General features: G+C 39.3%; 1 protein-coding gene across 29 annotated transcripts in view; it reads right to left on the bottom strand.

The window, feature by feature from the left end:
- ORC4 (origin recognition complex subunit 4) overlaps window positions 1–20923 on the bottom strand; it is a 95809-nt gene that overhangs the window by 57445 nt on the left and 17441 nt on the right. For 14 of the 29 annotated variants that reach the window (XR_009599349.1, XR_009599350.1, XR_009599352.1 and 11 more), the window contains exon 2: window positions 18355–20065. The exons of 12 other annotated variants lie outside the window; for them this stretch is intronic. Coding sequence is in view for 9 of the 17 variants with exons in the window: in XM_060410035.1 (XP_060266018.1) it covers window positions 18355–18479 (125 nt within the window). In the remaining 8 variants the exon portion in view is untranslated. Of the gene's footprint in view, window positions 1–12890; window positions 20066–20923 lie in introns of all 29 variants that reach the window. 3 more of the 29 variants (XM_060410047.1, XM_060410040.1, XM_060410049.1) reach the window with 1 other exon arrangement.

The raw sequence follows: 20923 nt of genomic DNA, 5'->3' as shown, positions 1-20923 counted from the left end.
GACTCTTTCAAGAGTCTTCACAATTTGAAAGCATCAATTCTTCAGCACTCAGCCTTTCTGTCAGGTCCAAATATCACATGTGTACATGACTACTGGAAAAACCATACCTTTGACTATATGGACCTTTGTCTAGGTTTGTCAAGGCTTTCCTTTCAAAGAGCAAGCGTCTTTTAATTTCATGGCTACAGTCACTGTCCACAGTGATTTTAGAGCGCAATAAAATAAAACCTGCCACTGCTTCCACTATTTCCCCATTATTTATATTTAAACTAATTACTGGTAAGGAATTCTTTCATCTTGCTATTTGTTTTCCATATGTTTTACAGTTTTTTTGTCTCTCATTCTCTATATTACTATCTACTTTTGTGCTTAGTTGATTTTGGGGGTTAGAGAGAGAGAGTGCTAAGTTGTGTCTGACTCTTGCAATCCCATGAACTATATAGTCCACCATGTTCCTCTGTCCATGGAATTCTCCAGGCAAGAATACTAAAGGGGGTTGCCATTTCCTTCTCCAGGGGAACTTCCTGACCCAAGAATTGAACTCAGGTCTCCTGCATTGCAGGCAGATGCTTTATGGACTGAGCTATGTGGGTAGCCTTGAGGGATAGGGAAACATTTAAATTCCTTTCTTATTTCATTGCCTGTATATTGACAAGTATTTTCTTTGCAGTTATCACAGAGATTGCTTTTAAAGTGCTAAAGGTGTAACAATCTAGTTTATGTTACTTAAATAACATAGCAACATCTTTGCACCTTTACTGCTCCACCCCCACCCTTTTCAGTTGTTGATGTCACAGAGCTATGTCTTTTAACGCTATGTCCAAAATCTTCAAGATGATCCAAAGAAATGAAAAGATACCCCATGCTTTTGGATTGGAAGGATCAATATTGTTAAAGTGACTTCCCAAAACAATGTACAGATAATGAGATCTCTATCAAATTACATATGACACTCTTCGCAAAACTAAAGCAAATAATCCTAAAATTTATAGGGAACCGTAAAAGATCCAGAATTGCCAAAGACATCTTGAGAGTTAAAGAATAGAGCTGGAAGCATAACCCTTTCAGACTTCAGACAATACTACAAAGTGACAGTAATCAAAACAGTGCGGTATTGTCACCAAAACGATAGGAACAGAATAGAGCACCCAGAAACAAACTCACACATCTCTTTGACAAAGGTGGCAAGAATATATACTAGAGAAATGACAGTCTCTCCACTCAGTGGTGCTGAGAAAGCTGGACAGCTGCATGTAAATCAATGAAATTAGAACACATCCTCACCATACACAAAAATAAACTCAAAATTGCTTAAAGATTTTTATATTAAGACCTAAGACCATAAAACTCCTAGAAGAAAACGTAAGCAAAACATTCTATCACGTAAATCATAGCAGTGTTTTCTTAGCTCATTCTCCCAAGGCAACAGAAATCAAAGCCAAAAAAAGCAAATGGGGCCTAATCAAATTTATAAGCTTTTGCAGCAACAAAACAAAAAGACAACCTATGGAGTGGCAAAAATACTGCAAATGATAATGGCTTAATTTCCAAACATAATGGTAAAAAAAAAAAAAAAAAAGAACAACAACCAAAACCCTATCAAAAAGTGGGCAGAAGACCTAAATAGACATTTCTCCAAAGAAGACATACACATGGCCAATAGACACGTAAGATGCTCAACATCACTAATTATTAGACAAATACAAATCAAAACTACAATGAGGTACCACTTTATACCAGTCAGAATGTCCATCATCAACAAACTCTACAAGTAAATGCTGGAGAGGGTATGGAGAAAAGGGAACACTCCTACATTGTGGGTGGGAATCTAAATTGGTGCAATAATTATGCTGAACAGTATGTTCACTTCAGTTCAGTTCCATCACTTAGTTGTGTCTGACTCTTTGCGACCCCATGAATAACAGCACGCCAGGCCTCCCTGTCCATCACCAACTCCCGGAGTTTATGCAAACTCATGTCCATCGAGTCGGTGATGCCATCCAGCCATCTCATCCTCTGTTTTCCCCTTCTCCTCCTGCCCCCAATCCCTCCCAGCATCAGAGTCTTTTCCAATGAGTCAACTCTTCACATGAGGTGGCCAAAGTATTGGAGTCTCAGCTTTAACATCAGTCCTTCCAATGAACACTTAAGACTGATCTCCTTTAGAATGAACTGGTTGGATCTCCCTGCAGTCCAAGGGACTCTTAAGAGTCTTCTCCAACACCACAATTCAAAGACATCAATTCTTTGGCGCTCAGCTTTCTTCACAGTCCAACTCTCGCATTCATACATGACCACTGGAAAAACCATAGCCTTGACTAGACAGACCTTTGTTGACAAAGTAATGTCTCTGCTTTTTAATATGCTATTTAGGTTGGTCATAACTTTATTTTCAAGGAGTAAGCGTCTTTTAATTTCATGGCTGCAGTCACCATCTGCAGTGATTCTGGAGCCCAAAAATGTAAAGTCTGATACGGTTTCCACTGTTTCCCCATCTATTTCCCATGAAGTGATGGGACCAGATGCCATAATCTTCGTTTTCTGAATGTGGAGCTTTAAGTCAACTTTTCCACTCTCATCTTCCACTTTCATCAAGAGGTTTTTTAGTTCCTCTTCACTTTCTGCCATAAGGGTGGTGTCATCTGCATATCTGAGGTTACTGATATTTCTCCCGGCAATCTTGATTCCAGCTTGTGCTTCTTCCAGCCCAGGGTTTGCAGGGTGACAATAAGCAGCCTTGATGTACTCCCTTTCCTATTAGGAACCAGTCTATTGTTCCATGTCCAGTTCTAACTGTTGCTTCCTGTCCTGACCTGCATACAGGTTTCTCAAGAGACAGGTCAGGTGGTCTGGTATTCCCATCTCTTTCAGAATTTTCCACAGTTTATTGTGATCCACACGGTCAAAGGCTTTGACATAGTCAACAAAGCAGAAATAGATATTTTTCTGGAACTCTCTTGCTTTTTCGATGATCCAGTGGATGCTGGCAATTTGATCTCTGGTTCCTCTGCCTTTTCTAAAACCAGCTTGAACATCTGGAAGTTAATGGTTCACGTATTGCTGAAGCCTCGCTTGGAGAATCAGGTTGCTTAGGTTTTATAAAAAAAAGATCCCACTGACCTTTACCAATAACTCTACAGACATGCTCCTTGACATAAATCCATTTTTTTCACCCAACTTTGTATAACACTTACTGCTTCAAAAAGCCGAGAGAGGAGTTTCTACCCCTAACGATTCAAGTAGGTTCCCCAGGGAATTTTTTTTTTCCAGTTGACATCCATCCACTTTGCTCATGCCTTCTTGGCTACTACATACTTTGCATCATGGTAGCTGACACAGCCTGTCCAACAGTAGCACAAGTCTGAGTGCTGAACCAGTTCCCCATTCATCGTGTAATTAGGACAGGGAGTATAATCTTCCATTAGCTCCATTATTTAGCTGGCTGCATCAGAGTAAATGTCTTTCCTCATCTCCTGAATCAAGCACATCTTTTTTGGCCTTTTTGAGTTAGGAATCTTTCATGTTGTTTGATACTAACCAGTCTTAGACTGGTACTCGGTTTATAACTTTCTTCAGTATTTTGTTCTTTAGGTACTAATTTTCACTTATAATTTTTTTGGTCTAGGCATGTAAGTTTATCTCAGGAAATACTGGTGAATGCTACTGAAATATACATATCAGAAAACAGTTAAAAAATTCTTTGCGAGAAATAAAAGTTTAGGTTTTTCTTTTAATCAGTGGATGACATATAAGCATAAAATATTCATGGATTTTTCTTCATTCTTTAATTTTACTAGTTTACATGAATATTTAGGAAACCACAAGAATCTCCCAAATAGATCACAGAATAGTGTACTATTTTGGAATACCCTCAAAAAGGTCTCTAAAGTATCAGCTGGTCAGACAAAAACCTTTTGCTACTTTTCAGTAACAGGAAGAAAGAGAAACAACTTGTCTCTTTTTGTTTTCCCTTATGCTTTATGATTTGTAATCTCTTTTTCTATCTACTAAGAAGCCCTCTAGGGCTTCAGAGCTTGTTTACTTACTATGATGAAAGTCCACTGGCCTCCTGAGGCCTGTTTTATTCCACTCTCCTGTTTTCCCCTCATGATCCTCAAATACTTTTTACCTTACACTTAGCTTGGTGAGAGATGCTATCTATACCAGATTGCTCCATCTTCTCCATCCTCTATGGCCTCTTAGCCGTTTTATCAGCTTTGATGTAGACAGAACAATAATCAAGACAATTTTCTCAGTAGCTCACAAAGTGTGGTTTCACAACTGGTAATAGGAACATCACCTGGGACTTTATCAGAAACAAAATTCTCAAATTTGTCCCCAGACCTATTATCAAATAAAAAATCTGGGGCTGAGCTGCAGCAATCTTAATCACTTCCAGGAGTTGAATGGCTTTGGGCACTAGTGATTTGCAGACTTCAAGGTCCATGTAACTCTGTATAGACTGATCTATCCATAATTTCATTTCATTACTAGTATTTAAATTTGTATTTTTTGTGTTGAGAAATAGTCTATACAAGGCTGGCATCATAGTTCTGTGGCACGTTACTTGAAGCTGTGTTCGATACTTCATTGCACTGTCAAAGTATTCTCAAAGCAACTATTCTAAACAAGAATCCTGATTTCAAGCTTTATTCCCCCCTCCCCCCATCCAAGTCTAACTGTTGTCTTGGTTCTCCTCTCCAATGTATTATGATAATTTATAAAAGGTACTCTGTATCAAGGTGGCCTTTGACAGCATGGCATATCAGATAAAGCACTTTACTGTAATCCCCACAATAATCCTATGAATCAAGTAATACTTTTATTTCAAATTTTACAGAGAAGAAAACTGGGACACAGGAAGGTTAATTTGCAAAGGTCACATTACAGAACCAAGAATTCAACTCTAGGCTCTGGTGAACACAGAGCTGTAAGGACAGCTGATATTACCATCAGAGTTTTCAAGTTCTCATTCTCCTTGACTTTGTCTGAATTTTCATTTATCTTAAATATGATACATAAGTGGCCTTTCTTAGACATCTTGCTTAAAGTTCTGATTTCAATAGTGGCCTCAGATATTTCTTTTATCTTATCATGAATGATTTAGAAAAATTCTGGTATCTTCATCTTCACTTCTGCCATTGCTTTTCTGATATAACTTCAGAAATAAAAACCATTAACTCCCTTATTTCAAATGTTCACTATTTCTATAATCAGTTAGACTCACAATCTGTGTTGCTTAATTTTTTAGACATGCCAAAACCTTTGACTGTGTGGATCACAATAAACTGTGGAAAATTCTGACAAAGAAGGGAATACCAGACCACTTGACCTACCTCTTGAAAAATCTGTATGCAGGTCAGGAAGCAACAATTAGAACTGGTCACAGAACAACAGACTGGTTCCAAATTGGGAAAGGAGTACATCAAGGCTGTATATTGTCACCCTGCTTATTTAACTTCTATGCAGAGTACATCATGAGAAATGCTGGGCTGGATCAAGCACAAGTTGGAATCAAGATTGCTGGGAGAAATATCAATAACTCCAGATATACAGATGACACCACTCTCACAGAAGAAAGTGAAGAAGAAATTAAGAACCTCTTGATGAAAGTTAAAGAGAAGAGTGAAAAAGTTGGCTTAAAGCTCAACATTCAGAAAACAAAGATCATGGCATCTGGTCCCATCACTTCATGGGAAAAAGACAGGTAAACAGTGGAAAAGTGTCTGACTTTATTTATTTGGGCTCCAAAATCACTGCAGATGGTGACTGCAGCCATGAAATTAAAAGACGCTTACTCCTTGGAAGGAAAGTTATGACCAACCTAGATAGCATATTGAAAAGCAGAGACATTACTTTGCCAACAAAGGTCCGTCTAGTCAAGGTAATGGTTTTTCCAGTAGTTATGTATGGATGTGAGAGTTGGACTGTGAAGAAAGCTGAGCACCGAAGAATTGATACTTTTGAACTGTGGTATTGGAGAAGACTCTTGAGAGTCCCTTGGACTGCAAGGAGATCCAACCAGTCCATCCTAAAGCAGATCAGTCCTTGGGGTTCACTGGAAGTACTGATGCTGAGACTCCAATACTTTGGCCACCTGATCTGAAGAGCTGACTCATTGGAAAAGACCCTGATGTTGGGAAAGATTGAGGGCAAGAGAAGGGGACAATTAGAAGATGAGATGGTTGGATGGCATCACTGACTCGATGGACATGACTTTGGGTAAGCTCCAGGAGTTGGTGATGGACAGGGAGGCCTGGCGTGCTGTGGTCCATGGGGTTGCAAAGAGTTGGACATGACTGAGCAACTGAACTGAAATTAGAATTCAGTAACTGCAACTTTGAAATGAGTAGGGACAGTATTCCAAATCACAGCAAAATTTAAAGAGAAATGGAAGATGTCTGGAGTACTTGTAAATATTGATAAAATAAGAAAAAGTGTAGATTTTGACAAGTAAATGTAAAATTCATTTCAGATACTCCTTTTAATCCTCCAAGTCTTAACTGACGGCAGTATAAATAAAATATCAAATATGCTGGTCTAATTCTGGAATGGAGAATGTATTACTAATCTTTTTTTAATGTGTTAATAATAAACTATCAACCCAAAATTATAAAAAGAAGTAACTGATAATCTTTTTTGTAAAGATAATTGACTTTACCTTCTCTTACATCACTAGACTTAGAGCTGTATATGCCATGTGATTAAAATTATTTGTAAATAAAAAAACACTTTTCTCTTTTGTTAATCTTGGGATCTCTGTGTTAAAATAAATAAATTTTGTAATAAATTACCTATATTTTAACCAGTTTGAATTTCCACTGCTGGACACTACCACGGTAATATCTTACTACATGTGTTTTACTTGAAGTATAAATCATTTGTATTTATTAATATATCTATATTTATACTTACATATAAAATATATTATATATATTTATATATAACATATATTCCTATACATATATGAACATATAATGATATATGCAATATTTCTGTAATTTACTATTCTTTTACACTTGGCAGGCTTTTTTGAGGGTCATGGCATGTAATTGGGCTTTTCTGGTGGCTCAGTGGTAAAAAATCCAGATGCAATGCAGGAAACAAAGAAGATGTGGGTTGGATCGCTGAGTTGGGAAGACTCTCTAGAGAAGGAAATGGTAACCAGCTCCAGAATTCTTGCTGGGAAAATCCCATGGACAGAGAGATCCCTGGTGGGATACAGTCCACAGGGTCACAGAGAGTCAGAAATGATTGAGCGAATGAGCACGCATGCATGCACACATGTGATTACTCAGTATTTTAAAATTTAGCTAAGTATTTGATAAATCAAGTACTGGTCTACTTTTTTTAACAGCTAGTTTTCCTGTGGACATTCTCCACTGACTAATATTCATTCACTGATCACATATTTTCTTAAAAACCAATTATATGCCAATATTGCAGTACTTAATTTGGATATAAACATAATATGATTTCTGAGTCTTTCTTTCAAGGAGCCCAAGGTCCAGTGGAGCAAACCTAAGCAAACCAAGTTAGTTATATCACTGTGCACTAATCAGGTTCCCTGAAAGGGGAAGATAGCACTTCAGGGACACGGAACCCTCAAGTTTTGCCCTGAATAAGAGTGCATAGGGGTGTTAGAGAAAGTATTCCAGAGGAAATAATATCTCAAACAAAAGGTAAGTTTGGAGTTAGTCAGGGTATAGACAACTTTTGATTCTTCCAGGCATTATGCTGCTACTGCTAACTCGCTTCAGTCATGTCCGACTCCGTGCAACCCCATAGATGGCAGCCCACCAGGCTCCCTCGTTCCTGGGATTCTCCTGGCAAGAACACTGGAGTGGGTTGCCATTTCCTTCTCCAGTGCATAAAAGTGAAAAGTGAAAGTTAAGTCGCTCAGTCATGCTTGACTCTTAGTGACCCCATGGACTGCAGCCCACCAGGCTCCTCCGTCCATGGGATTTGCCAGGCAAAAGTACTGGAGTGAGTTGCCACTGCCTTCTCCGTCCAGGCATTATATTAAAGAGAAAAAGTTAGTGGGCTAAAGTGGGAAACTAGTCACTCAGTATCTTTCCTTTAAATGATGTTAGGGAGTTTGGGAATGACAATTTTGGGGACGAAACGGATGGGTTTTTACATGAAAGTGGAATTCTCTAGCAGCTCAGAAGGTAAAGAATCTGCTTGCAATGCAGGAGACCTGGGTTCGATTCCTGGGTCAAAAAATGCCCTGGAGAAGGGAATGCCTACCTATTGCAGTTTGCTAAGAAAGCCTTCTTAAGTGAACCATGCAAAGAAATAGAGGAAAACCACCTCAAGAAAACTGGAGGTACCTGTTAGGTAAAAGGCGACAGACCTGCAAACGGCTGAAAAAGGGGGAAGCTGTCAATTCCTAAGGGAAGACTGTTTGTTTTTTCATTAATGCCTCAGGGATAGTCCAGAACAAGGTCGGAGAGCTGAGAGAGAGCATCAGACTTGGACAGGCCGAGTCAGACTGTGTCGATTTCTCGGGATCCTGAAAGTCGTCTTGGGCAAAATGGCTTCTCCCACTTCTCGGACCCCTCGAAGCCTTGTTCCTCATCCCGTCGATAAGACCTTGTGTTTTTCAGATCATCCTTCGGAGGGTCAGGGAGCTGACCGAGATGGCTACTGGACAGATGTTGATGGTAGCCGCATACTCTAAGCTCCCGTTCAGAGACCCTGAGGCCCCCTAAAGGTCACCGGGATCCGGCCACGACCCTCAGCCCCAGCGACGGCCCAGTTCAGCACGAAGCAGCCAGAAACGATAACAGCGCCCCTTATCCTATTGAAAGGGTCAAAATGTAAGGCCGGACCAGGGGGGCCTTGATGGGCCGCCCCTCCTCTCCCTCCCGCTGGCAGGGGAAGTCCCTAACTGAAGGAGCCTCACAGATCCCGGGGACCAATGATAGCACACTTCGCCAGCTAAAGCCGCCCCATTCCAGCCAAGTAGAAGGACCTGTCAGTCCCCGACGCCTCGGCCTGGCGACCTATCCGAACCCCCGTCCATCTAGCCTGACCATCCCTCGCAACAAACGTATAAAAACCACCCCCAACAGGGTCCGGGAGCCGACTTCCTCAACCTGCCTCGTTCGGGTCTGGGAATCCCGCCTGGGAGTGCTTCAGCATTAAAAGCCTGTTAGACACTCTTTGGGTGTCCTGGTCGTCTTTTACCTAACAGTACCAAGGAAATATTTCATGCAAGTAAGGTCACAATAAAGGACAGAAACAGTAAGGACCTAACAGAAGAGGAAGAGATTAAGAAGAGTTGTTAAGAATAAACAGAAGAACTATACAAAGAAGGTCTTCAGTTCTGTCGCTCAGTCATGTCCAACTCTTTGTGACCCCATGAATCGCAGTGTGCCAGGCCTCCCAGTCCATCACCAACTCCCAGAGTTCACTCAAACTCATGTCCATCGAGTTGGTGATACCATCCAGCCATCTCATCCTCTGTCCTCCCCTTCTCCTCCTGCCCCCAATCCCTCCCAGCATCACGGTCTTTTCCAATGAGTCAGTTCTTCACATCTGATACCCAAAGTATTGGAGTCTCAGCTTCAACATCATTCCTTCCAAAGAACACCCAGGACTGATCTCCTTTAGGATGGACTGGTTGGATCTCCTTGCAGTCCAAGGGACTCTCAAGAGTCTTCTCCAACACCACAGTTCAAAAGCATCAATTCTTCAGCACTCAGCTTTCTTCACAATCCAACTCTCACATCCATACATGACTACTGGAAAAACCATAGCCTTGACTAGACGGACCTTTGTTGACAAAGTAATGTCTCTGCTTTTTAATATACTGTCTAGGTTGGTCATAATTTTCCTTCCAAGGAATAAACGTCTTTTAATTTCATGGCTGCAGTCACCATCTGCAGTGATTTTGGAGCCCCCCAAAATAAAGTCTGACACTGTTTCCACTGTTTCCCCATCTATATCCCATGAAGTGATGGGACCAGATGCCATGATCTTAGTTTTCTGAATATGGAGCTTTAAGCCAACTTTTTCACTCTCGTCTCTCACTTTCATCAAGAGGCTTTTTAGTTCCTCTTCACTTTCTGCCATAAGGGTGGTGTCATCTGCATATCTGAGATTATTGATATTTCTCCCAGCAATCTTGATTCCAGCTTGTGCTTCCTCCAGCCCAGCGTTTCTCATGATGTATTCTGCATGTAAGATAAATAAGCAGGGTGACAACATACAGCCTTGATGTACTCCTTTTCCTATTTGGAACCAGTCTGTTGTTCCATGTCCAGTTCTAACTGTTGCTTCCTGACCTGCATATGGGTTTCTCAAGAGGCATAGTGTAGTCAGTCATTTACAGTCAGACATCCTGGAGTGTAAAGTCAAGTGGGCCTTAGGAAGCATTATTATGAACAAAGCTAGTGGAGGATATGGCATTCCAGTTGAGCTATTTAAAATCCTGAAAGACAATGCTGTTAAAAGTGCTGCACTCAATATATCAGTAAATTTGGAAAACTCACAGGACTGGAAAACAGGAGTGGCCAAAGTTCATTTTAATCCTAAAGAAGCACAGTGCCAAAGAATGTATGAACTACTGTACAATTGCACTCATTTTGCATACTAGCAAGATAATGCTCAAGATCCTTCAAGTTAAAGCTTCAACAGCAGGAGAACCAAGAACTTCCAGATGTACAAGCTGGGTGTAACAAAGGCAGAGGAGCCAGAGATCAATATGCAAACATTCGTTGGATCATGGGAAAAAGCAAGGGAATTTCAGAAAAACATCTACTTCTGCTTCATTTAATACACTAAAGCCTTTGACTGTGTAGATCACAACAAACTGGAAAATTCTTAGAAACGGGAATATCAAACCGCCTTACCTGTCTCCTGAGAAACCTGTATGTGAGTCACGAAATGGCAGTTTAAATCTTAGGTGAAACACCTGGTTGAAAACTGGGACAGGAATTTGACAGGCTGTACACTGTCACCCTGTTTATTTAACTTACATACAGAGTACATAATAGGAAATGCCAGGCTGGATGAATCACAAGCTGGATTTAAAACCGCATGAAGAAATATCAACCACCTCAGATAGGCAGATGATGGTGGTGGTTTAGTTGCTAAGTTGTGTCCGACTCTTGTGACCGCATGGATTATAGCCTGCCAGGCTCCTCTGTCCATGGGATTTTCCAGGCAAGAATACTGGAGTGGATTGCCATTTCCTTCTCCAGGGGATCTTCCAGACCCAGGAATCGAACCCAGGTCTCCTGCATTGCAGGCAGATTCTTTACCGACTGAGCTGTGAGGGAAACCCCCATCATTCTAAACGGCAGAAAGGGAAGAAGAACTAAAGAGCGTCTTCATGAGGGTTGAAGAAGTGAGCGAAAAAGCTCGCTAAAACTCAACATTCAGAAAACTAAGATCATGGCATCTGATCCCATCTCTTCACAGGAAATAGAAGAGGGAAAAGAGATTTTATTTTCCTGGGCTCTAAGAACACTGCGGCCAAGAAATTAAAAGACGTCTGCTCCTTGGAAGAAAAGCAATGACAAACTTAGACAGCTTATTAAAAAGCAAAGACATTAATTTGCCAACAAAGATCCGTATAGTCAAATCTATGGTTTTTCCAATAGACATGTATAGCTGTGAGAGTTGGACCATAAAGAAGGCTGGATGCCAAAGAATTGATGCTTTTGAACTGTGGTGTTGTAGAAATTCCTGAGAGTCCCTTGGACTGCAAGGAGATTCAACCAGTCCATCCTAAAGGAAATCAACCCTGCATGTTCATTACAAGGACTGATGCTGAAGCTGAAGCTCCAGTACTTTGGTGCGAAGAGTCAACTCATTAGAAAAGACTGATTCTGGGAAAGATTGAAGGCAGGAGGAGAAGGGGATTACAGAGGACGAGATGGTTGGGTGGTATTACTATCTCAATGGACATGAGTTTAAGCAAGCTCTAGGAGATGGCGAAGGACAGGGAAGCCTAGTATGCTAAAGTTCATTGGGATGCAAAGAGTTGGACACGACTGAGTGACTGAACGACGACAAAAACTTTATGGCATTTAATTTTACACTATCTGCCTGGATATGATGCCAACAGCACAGGCAAAAGGAAAGAAAGATATATTTGGCTTCATGAAAAATTTAAACTTTGTTTATTAAAAGAAATTATTAACAGTGTAAAGGCAAGCCACAGAATGGGAGAAAATATTTGCAAATTACTTTGCAAATATCTGATAAGAGATTAAAAAATATATATATGAAAGTTAATACATATAAGACTCTTAAAACTCAGCAACAAAAAAATAACCTAATTCAAAAATGGGCAAAGGATTTGAATGAACATTTCTCCAGTACAGATATACAAATAAGCTCATTAAAGATGCTCAGTACCTCTAATTATTAGGAAAATTCAAATCAAGACTACAGTGAGATACCATACCCATTAGGTTGACTGCTGTATTAAAAACAAAAACAATAAAACAGAAAACAAGTGTTTAAGACAATGTGGAGATATGGGAGCCCTTACTACTGCTAGTTGAAAATGTAAAATGGTACTGCAGGCAGTGGAAAATAGTATGGCAGTTCCTCTAGTTACCATATGGCGTAGTCATTCCATCACTGGGTATATATATAAAGAACTGGGTATATAGGAAAAGAACATATTCTTGTTTACAGTAGCATTATTCACAACTGACGAAACATGGAAGCTGCCCACGTGTCCAATGATAGATAAATGGATAATCAAAATATGGTATATACATACAATGGAATGAGTGAAAGTGTTAGTTGCTCAGCTATGTCCAAGAGGGAAAAGAGATTTTATGTTCCTGGGCTCTAAGAACACTGCCGCCAAGAAATTAAAAGATGTCTGCTCCTTGGAAGAAAAGCAATGACAAACTTAGACAAACCTTTGCTACTTCAGGACTGCAGCCTGCCAGGCTCCTAGTCCACGGAATTCTCCAGGCAAGAATACAGGGGTGGGCAGCCACTCCCTCCTCCAGGGGATCTTCCAAATTTAGAGACTGATTAAATCTTAAAAAGGAAGGAAAATCTTATAACTTTTACATACAGATATTTATAAAAAATGAAATTTAGAACATATTTAACATATAAAATGATATTAATATCTTCACTTTGTCCATAAAGTGAGCATAGCATGTCATATCACTACCAGTAACCCAGGAGTCCTAAGGAAAGAGAGGGAGATCAGTAACAGCAGTTACAAGAGTACCATCACGTTTATTCACTCTCAGCTTATTTTAAAATAATGTAGGTATTTGGGGGAGAAGGCAATGGTACCCACTCCAGTACTCTTGCCTGGAAAATCCCATGGATGGAGGAGCCTGGTAGGCTGCAGTCCATGGGGTTGCTAAGAGTCGGACACGACTGGGCGACTTCACCTTCACTTTTCACTTTCCTGTGTTGGAGAAGGAAATGGCAACCGACTCCAGTGTTCTTGCCTGGAGAATCCCACAGATGGGGGAGCCTGGTGGGCTGCCGTCTATGGGGTCGCACAGAGTTGGACCCGACTGAAGCGACTTAGCAGCAGCAGCAGGTATTTGGGCCCAGTTGGATGGAATTAATAAATTCAGTTGAGTTGGTGAACTAAGGTGCTGTTATGATGTTTTAAATGAAAGAAAAATGATTCAGGTGTTTTCCAATAAAATGCAGATCTTTCCTGGAAGGAAAACTGGCTGCGTGTTAAAAGCATGCTGCCTAGCAAAAATAAAACAAACAACCCCAAACAAAAATACTTTATAGAGAAAAGAAATCGCTTTTTGAAAGAAACTTGTACTGTGGAGAGAGCACTTGTTTTCACAACATTGAAAACAATGTTTTCACCTCTGATTTTGTGGTCAAAAATGCTGTATTATGTTTAAAAACTGTAGTATATATAAAAATTAAGTATAAAATAATATTGTGTATAAAAAGTATGTTATTACATATAAAAATTTGTATTATGTATAAAAATTCTCATACATATGCACTTAAAAGCACTTATAAAGAGGACTTCCTTACAGATAGTTGTACAAAGAGTATGAGTCAGTTTTATAATCATTTGTTAAAAACATCACTTTCCAATGAGTTTGCAAAAACAACTAATTTACATTAAAAAAACTAAAATTTATTAACAAAATTTCCACAAAACATTTTGTAAAACTGGAAGATGGGACTGAAAATTAAAAGCATACAAATGATCATTATTTTCTTGAATAACCTTTTGGTGAGGGGCAAAACTAAAGTTTCAACAGAGAAGCATATTTATGACAAGAACTCTTGGTGCATTAAAAAAAAAAAAGTAATACTATTCTACTTCTGATAAGGGCCGAAGAAAACACTGAAAATAATACTATTATCAACTTCCTCTAATTTAGATACAAGTTAAAAAATACAAATTCTACAACCGTTTATCTAATGTCCAACTCTGGCTGACATCTATCAAAGTAGAGTAAGAATGAACAAAAGATTAAAGCTTTGCCTCTCTTCAGTTAGAGAAATGTTTTTGATAAGATAAACAGTAAAATAATATAAAACAAGGGCATTTTAGAAAAAATCTGTGGGTGGTTTCCATGTTTTGTTAATGTTCTTTGAGATGAGACTTAGGTATTAATAAGAATAAATTTAAGCTATGTTTCAATCAGCTAGAATTAATTTTCACATCTCTTTCCACTTGGAGCATTTATACCAAGGTAAAGATTAAAATAGAGTTCAGGGAAATGTTGAAGGTGGAGGAAATAAGCAATAAAATAGGTATAAATTCCATGTTAACAGATAAGCAAACACATTTTTAGTATTCCTAAAAGGATCAGACTGAAAATGTTATCTATGAAATTATGCAGATTTAGTAAGTCAAGTTGGGAAACAGTTTTTGCTAAGATGTTTCCTAGATTTCCCCAGAGCTGAAGCATAACTCCACATAAAATAACAGCCTTTTGTGATTTCTAGATATTCTTGTCCATAGCAAACAAACTGGTAGTTGCTGACAATTTTATCTTTTTTCCCTCCTCATTTGTTCCCAGAGAATAAGATGAATCTAAGTTTTAATAATATTTAATCATATGATGACATGCTGCTTTCTTCACTAATATTAAAAGAAAAATAGTTTATAATGTTTAATACTCAAAAACAACCATATGAAATGTTTGCAATTCTCCAGAAAAGCCATTCTATCTCTCACCTTTTGAGTTTTCAATACCGCATAGCAGTGTGCCTGGAACCACATATAAAAAGGGAGATATGCCCTAACACAAATACATGTATATCTATGCATAGATATATGTGCACAGATACTATACATACATATTTTAGTAAATGAATTTGTTTGTAAAGTATCTATTACAATCCTGACATCAAATATGCCCACTGAGTTGTTTCAGGGAACACAGTAGATCAACAGTCACAAAATAAGTAAACAACTGGGAAAATCATAGGTTTAATAACATAAAATCTTCAGGGGAAAAAAAGGCATTTATAAGTTACTACAGTGTTTTGTGATTATTAACCATGGAACATCCCTTGTGAATGATGAGAAGTATAAACTTTGCACTAGTGTAAAACTACATAAAAAAGAAGTAATATTGGGAGGATTTCTTTAAAACACATTATCGAAAAATAAAATATGTCTGCAAACAATCTAGAAACTCTTTCAGCTTTTGGAATGTACTATATCACTTTACTGGCACTGATTTACATTATAACTGTATCTTTCAGTGACTCTGCCTGAGACTGGAGTGCTATCCCTAAGTTAGGAAGATCCCCTGGAGAAGGAAATGGCAACCCACGCCAGTATTCCTGTCTGGAAAATCCCATGGACAGAGGAGCCTGGTGGGGTTATAGACCACGGGGTTGCAAAAGTCGGAACAACAATCACAACCACCAACAGTAGTTTATATTCTCTGAGTACAAAGAATTTGACTATCAATGTGCTAAATAGGAGGAGGAATTAAACTTGTGAATTAAAGCTAATTTTTTTTTTTTTTTTTTGGAAAGAGTAAAGTATCAGACAAGGGACTCAAGATTTAAGAAAGACCTGGGCACTAAAGCCAATGAGTAAACAGAGAACACACATAGGCTAATTTTATCTGAAAAGCTCTGAACCACTTATAAAGAAGCATTGCGTCTTTTTTAAAGATCAATCACTCCAGGGCATATGATCACTTGAGAAAAATGATGAATAGAATCCTCTCTACTATTAATATATTTTTTCCTTTGACATGCTCACACAGTTGAATTTATGTAAATATGCTACAACCCACTGAATTAATTAGCAAATGTTAATTAATAATGTTAATTATTTTAGAAGGAAAAACTGAAAATAACATTGCCTTAGAAAACATTCAAGAATTTCTAGAAATTACCCATGTGAACACAAATTCTTGGAATTTTCTCTAAAAACTTAAAGAACAGTATAATTCTAATGAGACTTTCACTCATGCAGGAATTAAAAGGAGACTAAATTCCTACAATCTGAGTACTAGGGCCAAAGAAATTATGTTTTCATATTGAAGCTCCAATAATTTGGCCACCTGATGTGAAGAGCTGACTCACTGGAAATGGTGATGCTGGGAAAGACTGAAGGCAAAAGAAGGGAGCAGCAAAGGATGAGATTGTTAGATAGCATCGCTGACTCAATGCACATGAATTTAAGCAAACTCTGGGACATACTGGAAGACAGAGGAGACTGGTGTGCTGCAGTCCAGTCCATGGGGTCACAAAGAGTTGGACATGACTTAGCAACTGAACAACAACAATGAATATAAAGGGCCCCCACCCCATCCCAAGAGCATGTTTAAGTAACTTTGTCGTAACAGCTGAAAATTTGAGTTTAAACATTTCTACTGTAATAAGATCTTAAAATAGTTGTTTTTTAAATTTTTTATGGGAGAGAATGTTAAAAAAATTTTGTTTGGTTTGGTTTTTTTGTTTTAAAAAGTCAGAACTTTTTGTTATACAACATTATACAATACAGAGAAAAGCATTATCCTTTTCATATTCTAAACTAGCGGAATGTGCAAAAAAACTTCCGTTATTCTTTGCATTGCAAAATAACCATTCATCATAATGACTTTAAGGCAAGAGAATATTCAAACTATCTTCATAAAAGTTATAGCCTCACTTAAAAAACAAAAAGACCACTAAATACAACGATCTCATTTTCTCAAAGGAAAAACCGAGACACAAGTTTACTCCTAGATTCAGTTGCAAGCAAATTTAGGTTAAGAACTAGGGTGCAATACATCTGTCCTTTACTGCAAGTCTTCCTAACCCCAAGGTTAAAGATCTGTCTGTGAGACAAGGAATTAGTGACCAATTATGAGCAAATAGGTTCAAATATTGTTGTTGTTGTTGTTTATTTGTAAGTCCTCTTGACTCTTTCGGGGAAGGCAATTGCAACCCACTCCAGTACTCTTGCCTGGAAAATCCCATGGACGGAGGAGCCTGGTAGGCTGCAGTCCATGGGGTCACGAAGAGTCAGACACTACTGAGTGACTTCACTTTCACTTTTCACTTTCATGCACTGGAGAAGGAAATGGCAACCTACTCCACTGTTCTTGCTTGGAAAATCCCAGGGACGGCGGAGCCTGATAGCCTGCCGTCTATGGGGTTGCCCAGAGCTGGACACGACTGAAGCGACTTAGCAGCAGCAACTTAGCAGCTTGACACTTTTGAAACCCCGTGGACTGTAGCCCACCAGGATCCTTTAATCCAAGGGATTTCCCAGGCAAGAATACTAGAGTCCCACTTTCTTCTCCAGGGGATCTTCCTGACCCAGGGATCAAACCTGTGTCTCCTCTATTGGCAGGCGGGTTCTTTACCACTGAGCCTAAGGAAGCCCAGGTTCAAATATACTGTCTCCTATACTGATATTATTATTTATACAACTTTTCTCATGTATACACCTTTCTCTCTGCTGAGAAAACACTATTCCTTAACTACAGATGTAAGGAAAACAATAAAATTCATCCTCATTCAAACAAAAAATGCCCAACCACCATAAACTAAAGGACCAGTCGCATTAACCAGCTACAGGGAGAACTCAGTACTCTAGTTGAAAAACACTTAAATACATCCTGACTAATCCATTTCCTAATTCTTAAATAAGACAGAGCTAGCTCCTGATAGCCAGATTATTCCTTAAAAAGGCAGCAGGTAAACAAACATGGAATCTCCAACACTGGATTTATGGTACAATCTACCTGTTAACTTAAAAAACAGTCTTTTCTAAGTAAACACAAGACAGTACACAGGGGAAAGTCTTTTCTCCCCAGGAGGTAGACAAGACTGTATAACAATGAGTCAAACTTAATGAAAGTGCAGGCTCAGAACCACAGGCTTCCCCTTTAAGCAAGCTGACTGAGTATACCACTTTACCTTGACTTCCTTGGAAACGCCACAGAAGAAACAATAATAAAAAGGACATTATCTATGCCATCTGGAAAGCAAAAGAGCTGAGTTAACCAAAGTGTTAAAGAATTTCTATAGGATATAAAGCACATGAATTAAAAATCCACTAGGATAGAGGACGTTACAACCCAGTATTAGTAAAAGAAAACTTAAAAAAAAATTAAGTTTGCTTAGCAGAACTCCAGAATAACTGTAAGATCTAAAGTAGCAGGACAGGGAACTCCCTGGCAGTCCAGTGGTTAGCACGCTGTGCTGTTACTGCTGGGGGTCAGGTTTGATCCCTGCATGGGGAACTAAAATCCCACAAGAAATACTGCCAAAATATAAATAAAGGAGCAGCAGGACACAGATCACAAAGACAAGGAAAGTGAATGGTGGTAAAGAAGTATACCAATACCCAACTTTGAATACTCAGAAGCTCCATTAATATCAACTAAAGGCAACACTTAAAATTACGCTAAACAGCAAGTAATAAGTCATCAGGCTTCTCTGGAAGCTCAGCTGGTAAAGAATCTGCCTGCAATGCAGGAGATCCCGGTTCGAGTCCTCAGTTGGGAAGATCCCCTGGAGAAGGGATAGGATACCAAACTTCAGTATTCTTGGGTTTTCCCTGGGGTTCAATTAGTAAAGATTCCACCTGCAAGGCAGGAGACCTGGGATTGATCCCTAGGTTGGGAAGATTCCTGGAGGAGGACATGGCAGCCAACTCCAGTATTCTTGCCTGGAGAATCCCCATGGACACAGGAGTCTGGCTGGCTACAGTCCATGGGGTCAAAAGAGTTGAGCATGACGGAGCGACTGACCACAGTGCAGCACAGTAAGTCTTCAGCAAGCAACATAAAGCAAGACATGCACATTGAAATGATGTATAACATAACAACATTTAAGAATTTATCTCGATTTGTTGTTGTTCAGTTCCTCAGTCACGTCTGACTCTTTGCAATCCCAAGGACTGCAGCACACCAGGCTTCCCTGTTCTTCACTATCTTCCCGAGTTTGCTCAAACTCATGTTCATTTAGTCAATGATGCCATCCAACCATCTCATCACGTCGCCCCCTTCTCCATCTGTCCTCAATCTTTCTCAGGATCAGGGTCTTTTCCAATGAGATGGCTCTTTACATCAGATGGCCAAAGTACTAGAGCTTCAGCTTTAGCATCAGTCCTTCTAATGAATATTCAGAGTTGACTTCCATTAGGATTGACTGGTTTGATCTTCTTGCAGTCAAAGGGACTCTCAAGTATCTTCTCCAACATCACAGTTCAAAGCATCAATTCTCCAGTGCTCTGCCTTCTTTATGGTCCAACTCTCACACCCATACATGACTATTGGAAAAACCACAGCTTTGACCATACAGACCTTTGTTGGCAAAGTGATGTCTCTGCTTTATAATATGCTGCCTAGTTTGGTCATAGCTTTCCTTCCAAGAAGCAAGCATCTTTTAATTTCATGGCTGCAGTCACCATTTGCAGTGATTTTGGAGCCCAAGAAATAAAGTCTGTCACTGTTTCCCTTGTTTCCCCATCTATTTGTCACGAGGTTATGGGACTGGATGCCATGATCTTAATTTTTTGAATGCTGAGTTTTAAGCTGGCTTTTTCACTCTCCTCTTTCACCTTCATCACAGAGGCTCTATTTCCTCTTCACTTTCTGCCATTAGGGTGGTGCCATCTGCGTATCTGAAGTTAAACAGCAAATTTCAACAATGTAAAACCACAATTACTTTTGCACTAACCTAATATTTATGAAGCTGGTTTTAGAAAAGGCAGAGGGACCAGAGATCAAATTGCCAACATCCACTGGATCATGGAAAAAGCAAGAGAGTTCCAGAAAAACATCTATTTCTGCTTTATTGACTATGCCAAAGCCTTTAACTGTGTGGATCACAATAAACTGTGAAAAATTCTGAAAGAGATGGGAATACCAGACCACCTCACCTGCCCCTTGAGACATCTGTATGCAGGTCAGGAAGCAACAGTTAGAACTGGACATGGAACAATAGACTGGTTCCAAATAGGAAAAGGAGTATGTCAAGGCTGTATATTGTCACCCTGCTTATTTAACTTCTATGCAGAGTACATCATGAGAAACAGTGGGCTGGAAGAAGCACAAGCTGGAATCAAGACTGCTGGGAGAAATATCAATAACCTCAGACATGCAGATGACACGACCCTTATGGCAGAAAGTGAAGAGGAACTAAAAGCCTCTTGATGAAAGTGAAAGAGCAGAGTAAAAAGGCTGGCTTAAAGCTCAACATTTAGAAAACGAAGATCATGGCATCCAGTCCCATCACTTCATGGCAAATAGATGGGGAAACAGTAGAAACAGTGTCAGACTTTATTTTTGGGGGCTCCAAAGTCACTGCAGATGGTGACTGCAACCATGAAATTAAAAGACGCTTACTCCTTGGAAGAAAAGTTATGACCAACCTAGATAGTATATTCAAGAGCAGACACATTACTTTGCCGACTAAGGTCTGTCTAGTCAAGGCTATGGTTTTTCCTGTGGTCATGTATGACCACAGGAGAGAGTTGACA

This window comes from Ovis aries, chromosome 2 (assembly GCF_016772045.2).
Source record: "Ovis aries strain OAR_USU_Benz2616 breed Rambouillet chromosome 2, ARS-UI_Ramb_v3.0, whole genome shotgun sequence".
NCBI classification, from domain to species: Eukaryota; Metazoa; Chordata; class Mammalia; order Artiodactyla; family Bovidae; genus Ovis; species Ovis aries.
The sequence above is the reverse complement of the archived record's forward strand: the minus strand, read 5'-3'. Positions and strand labels throughout refer to the sequence as shown.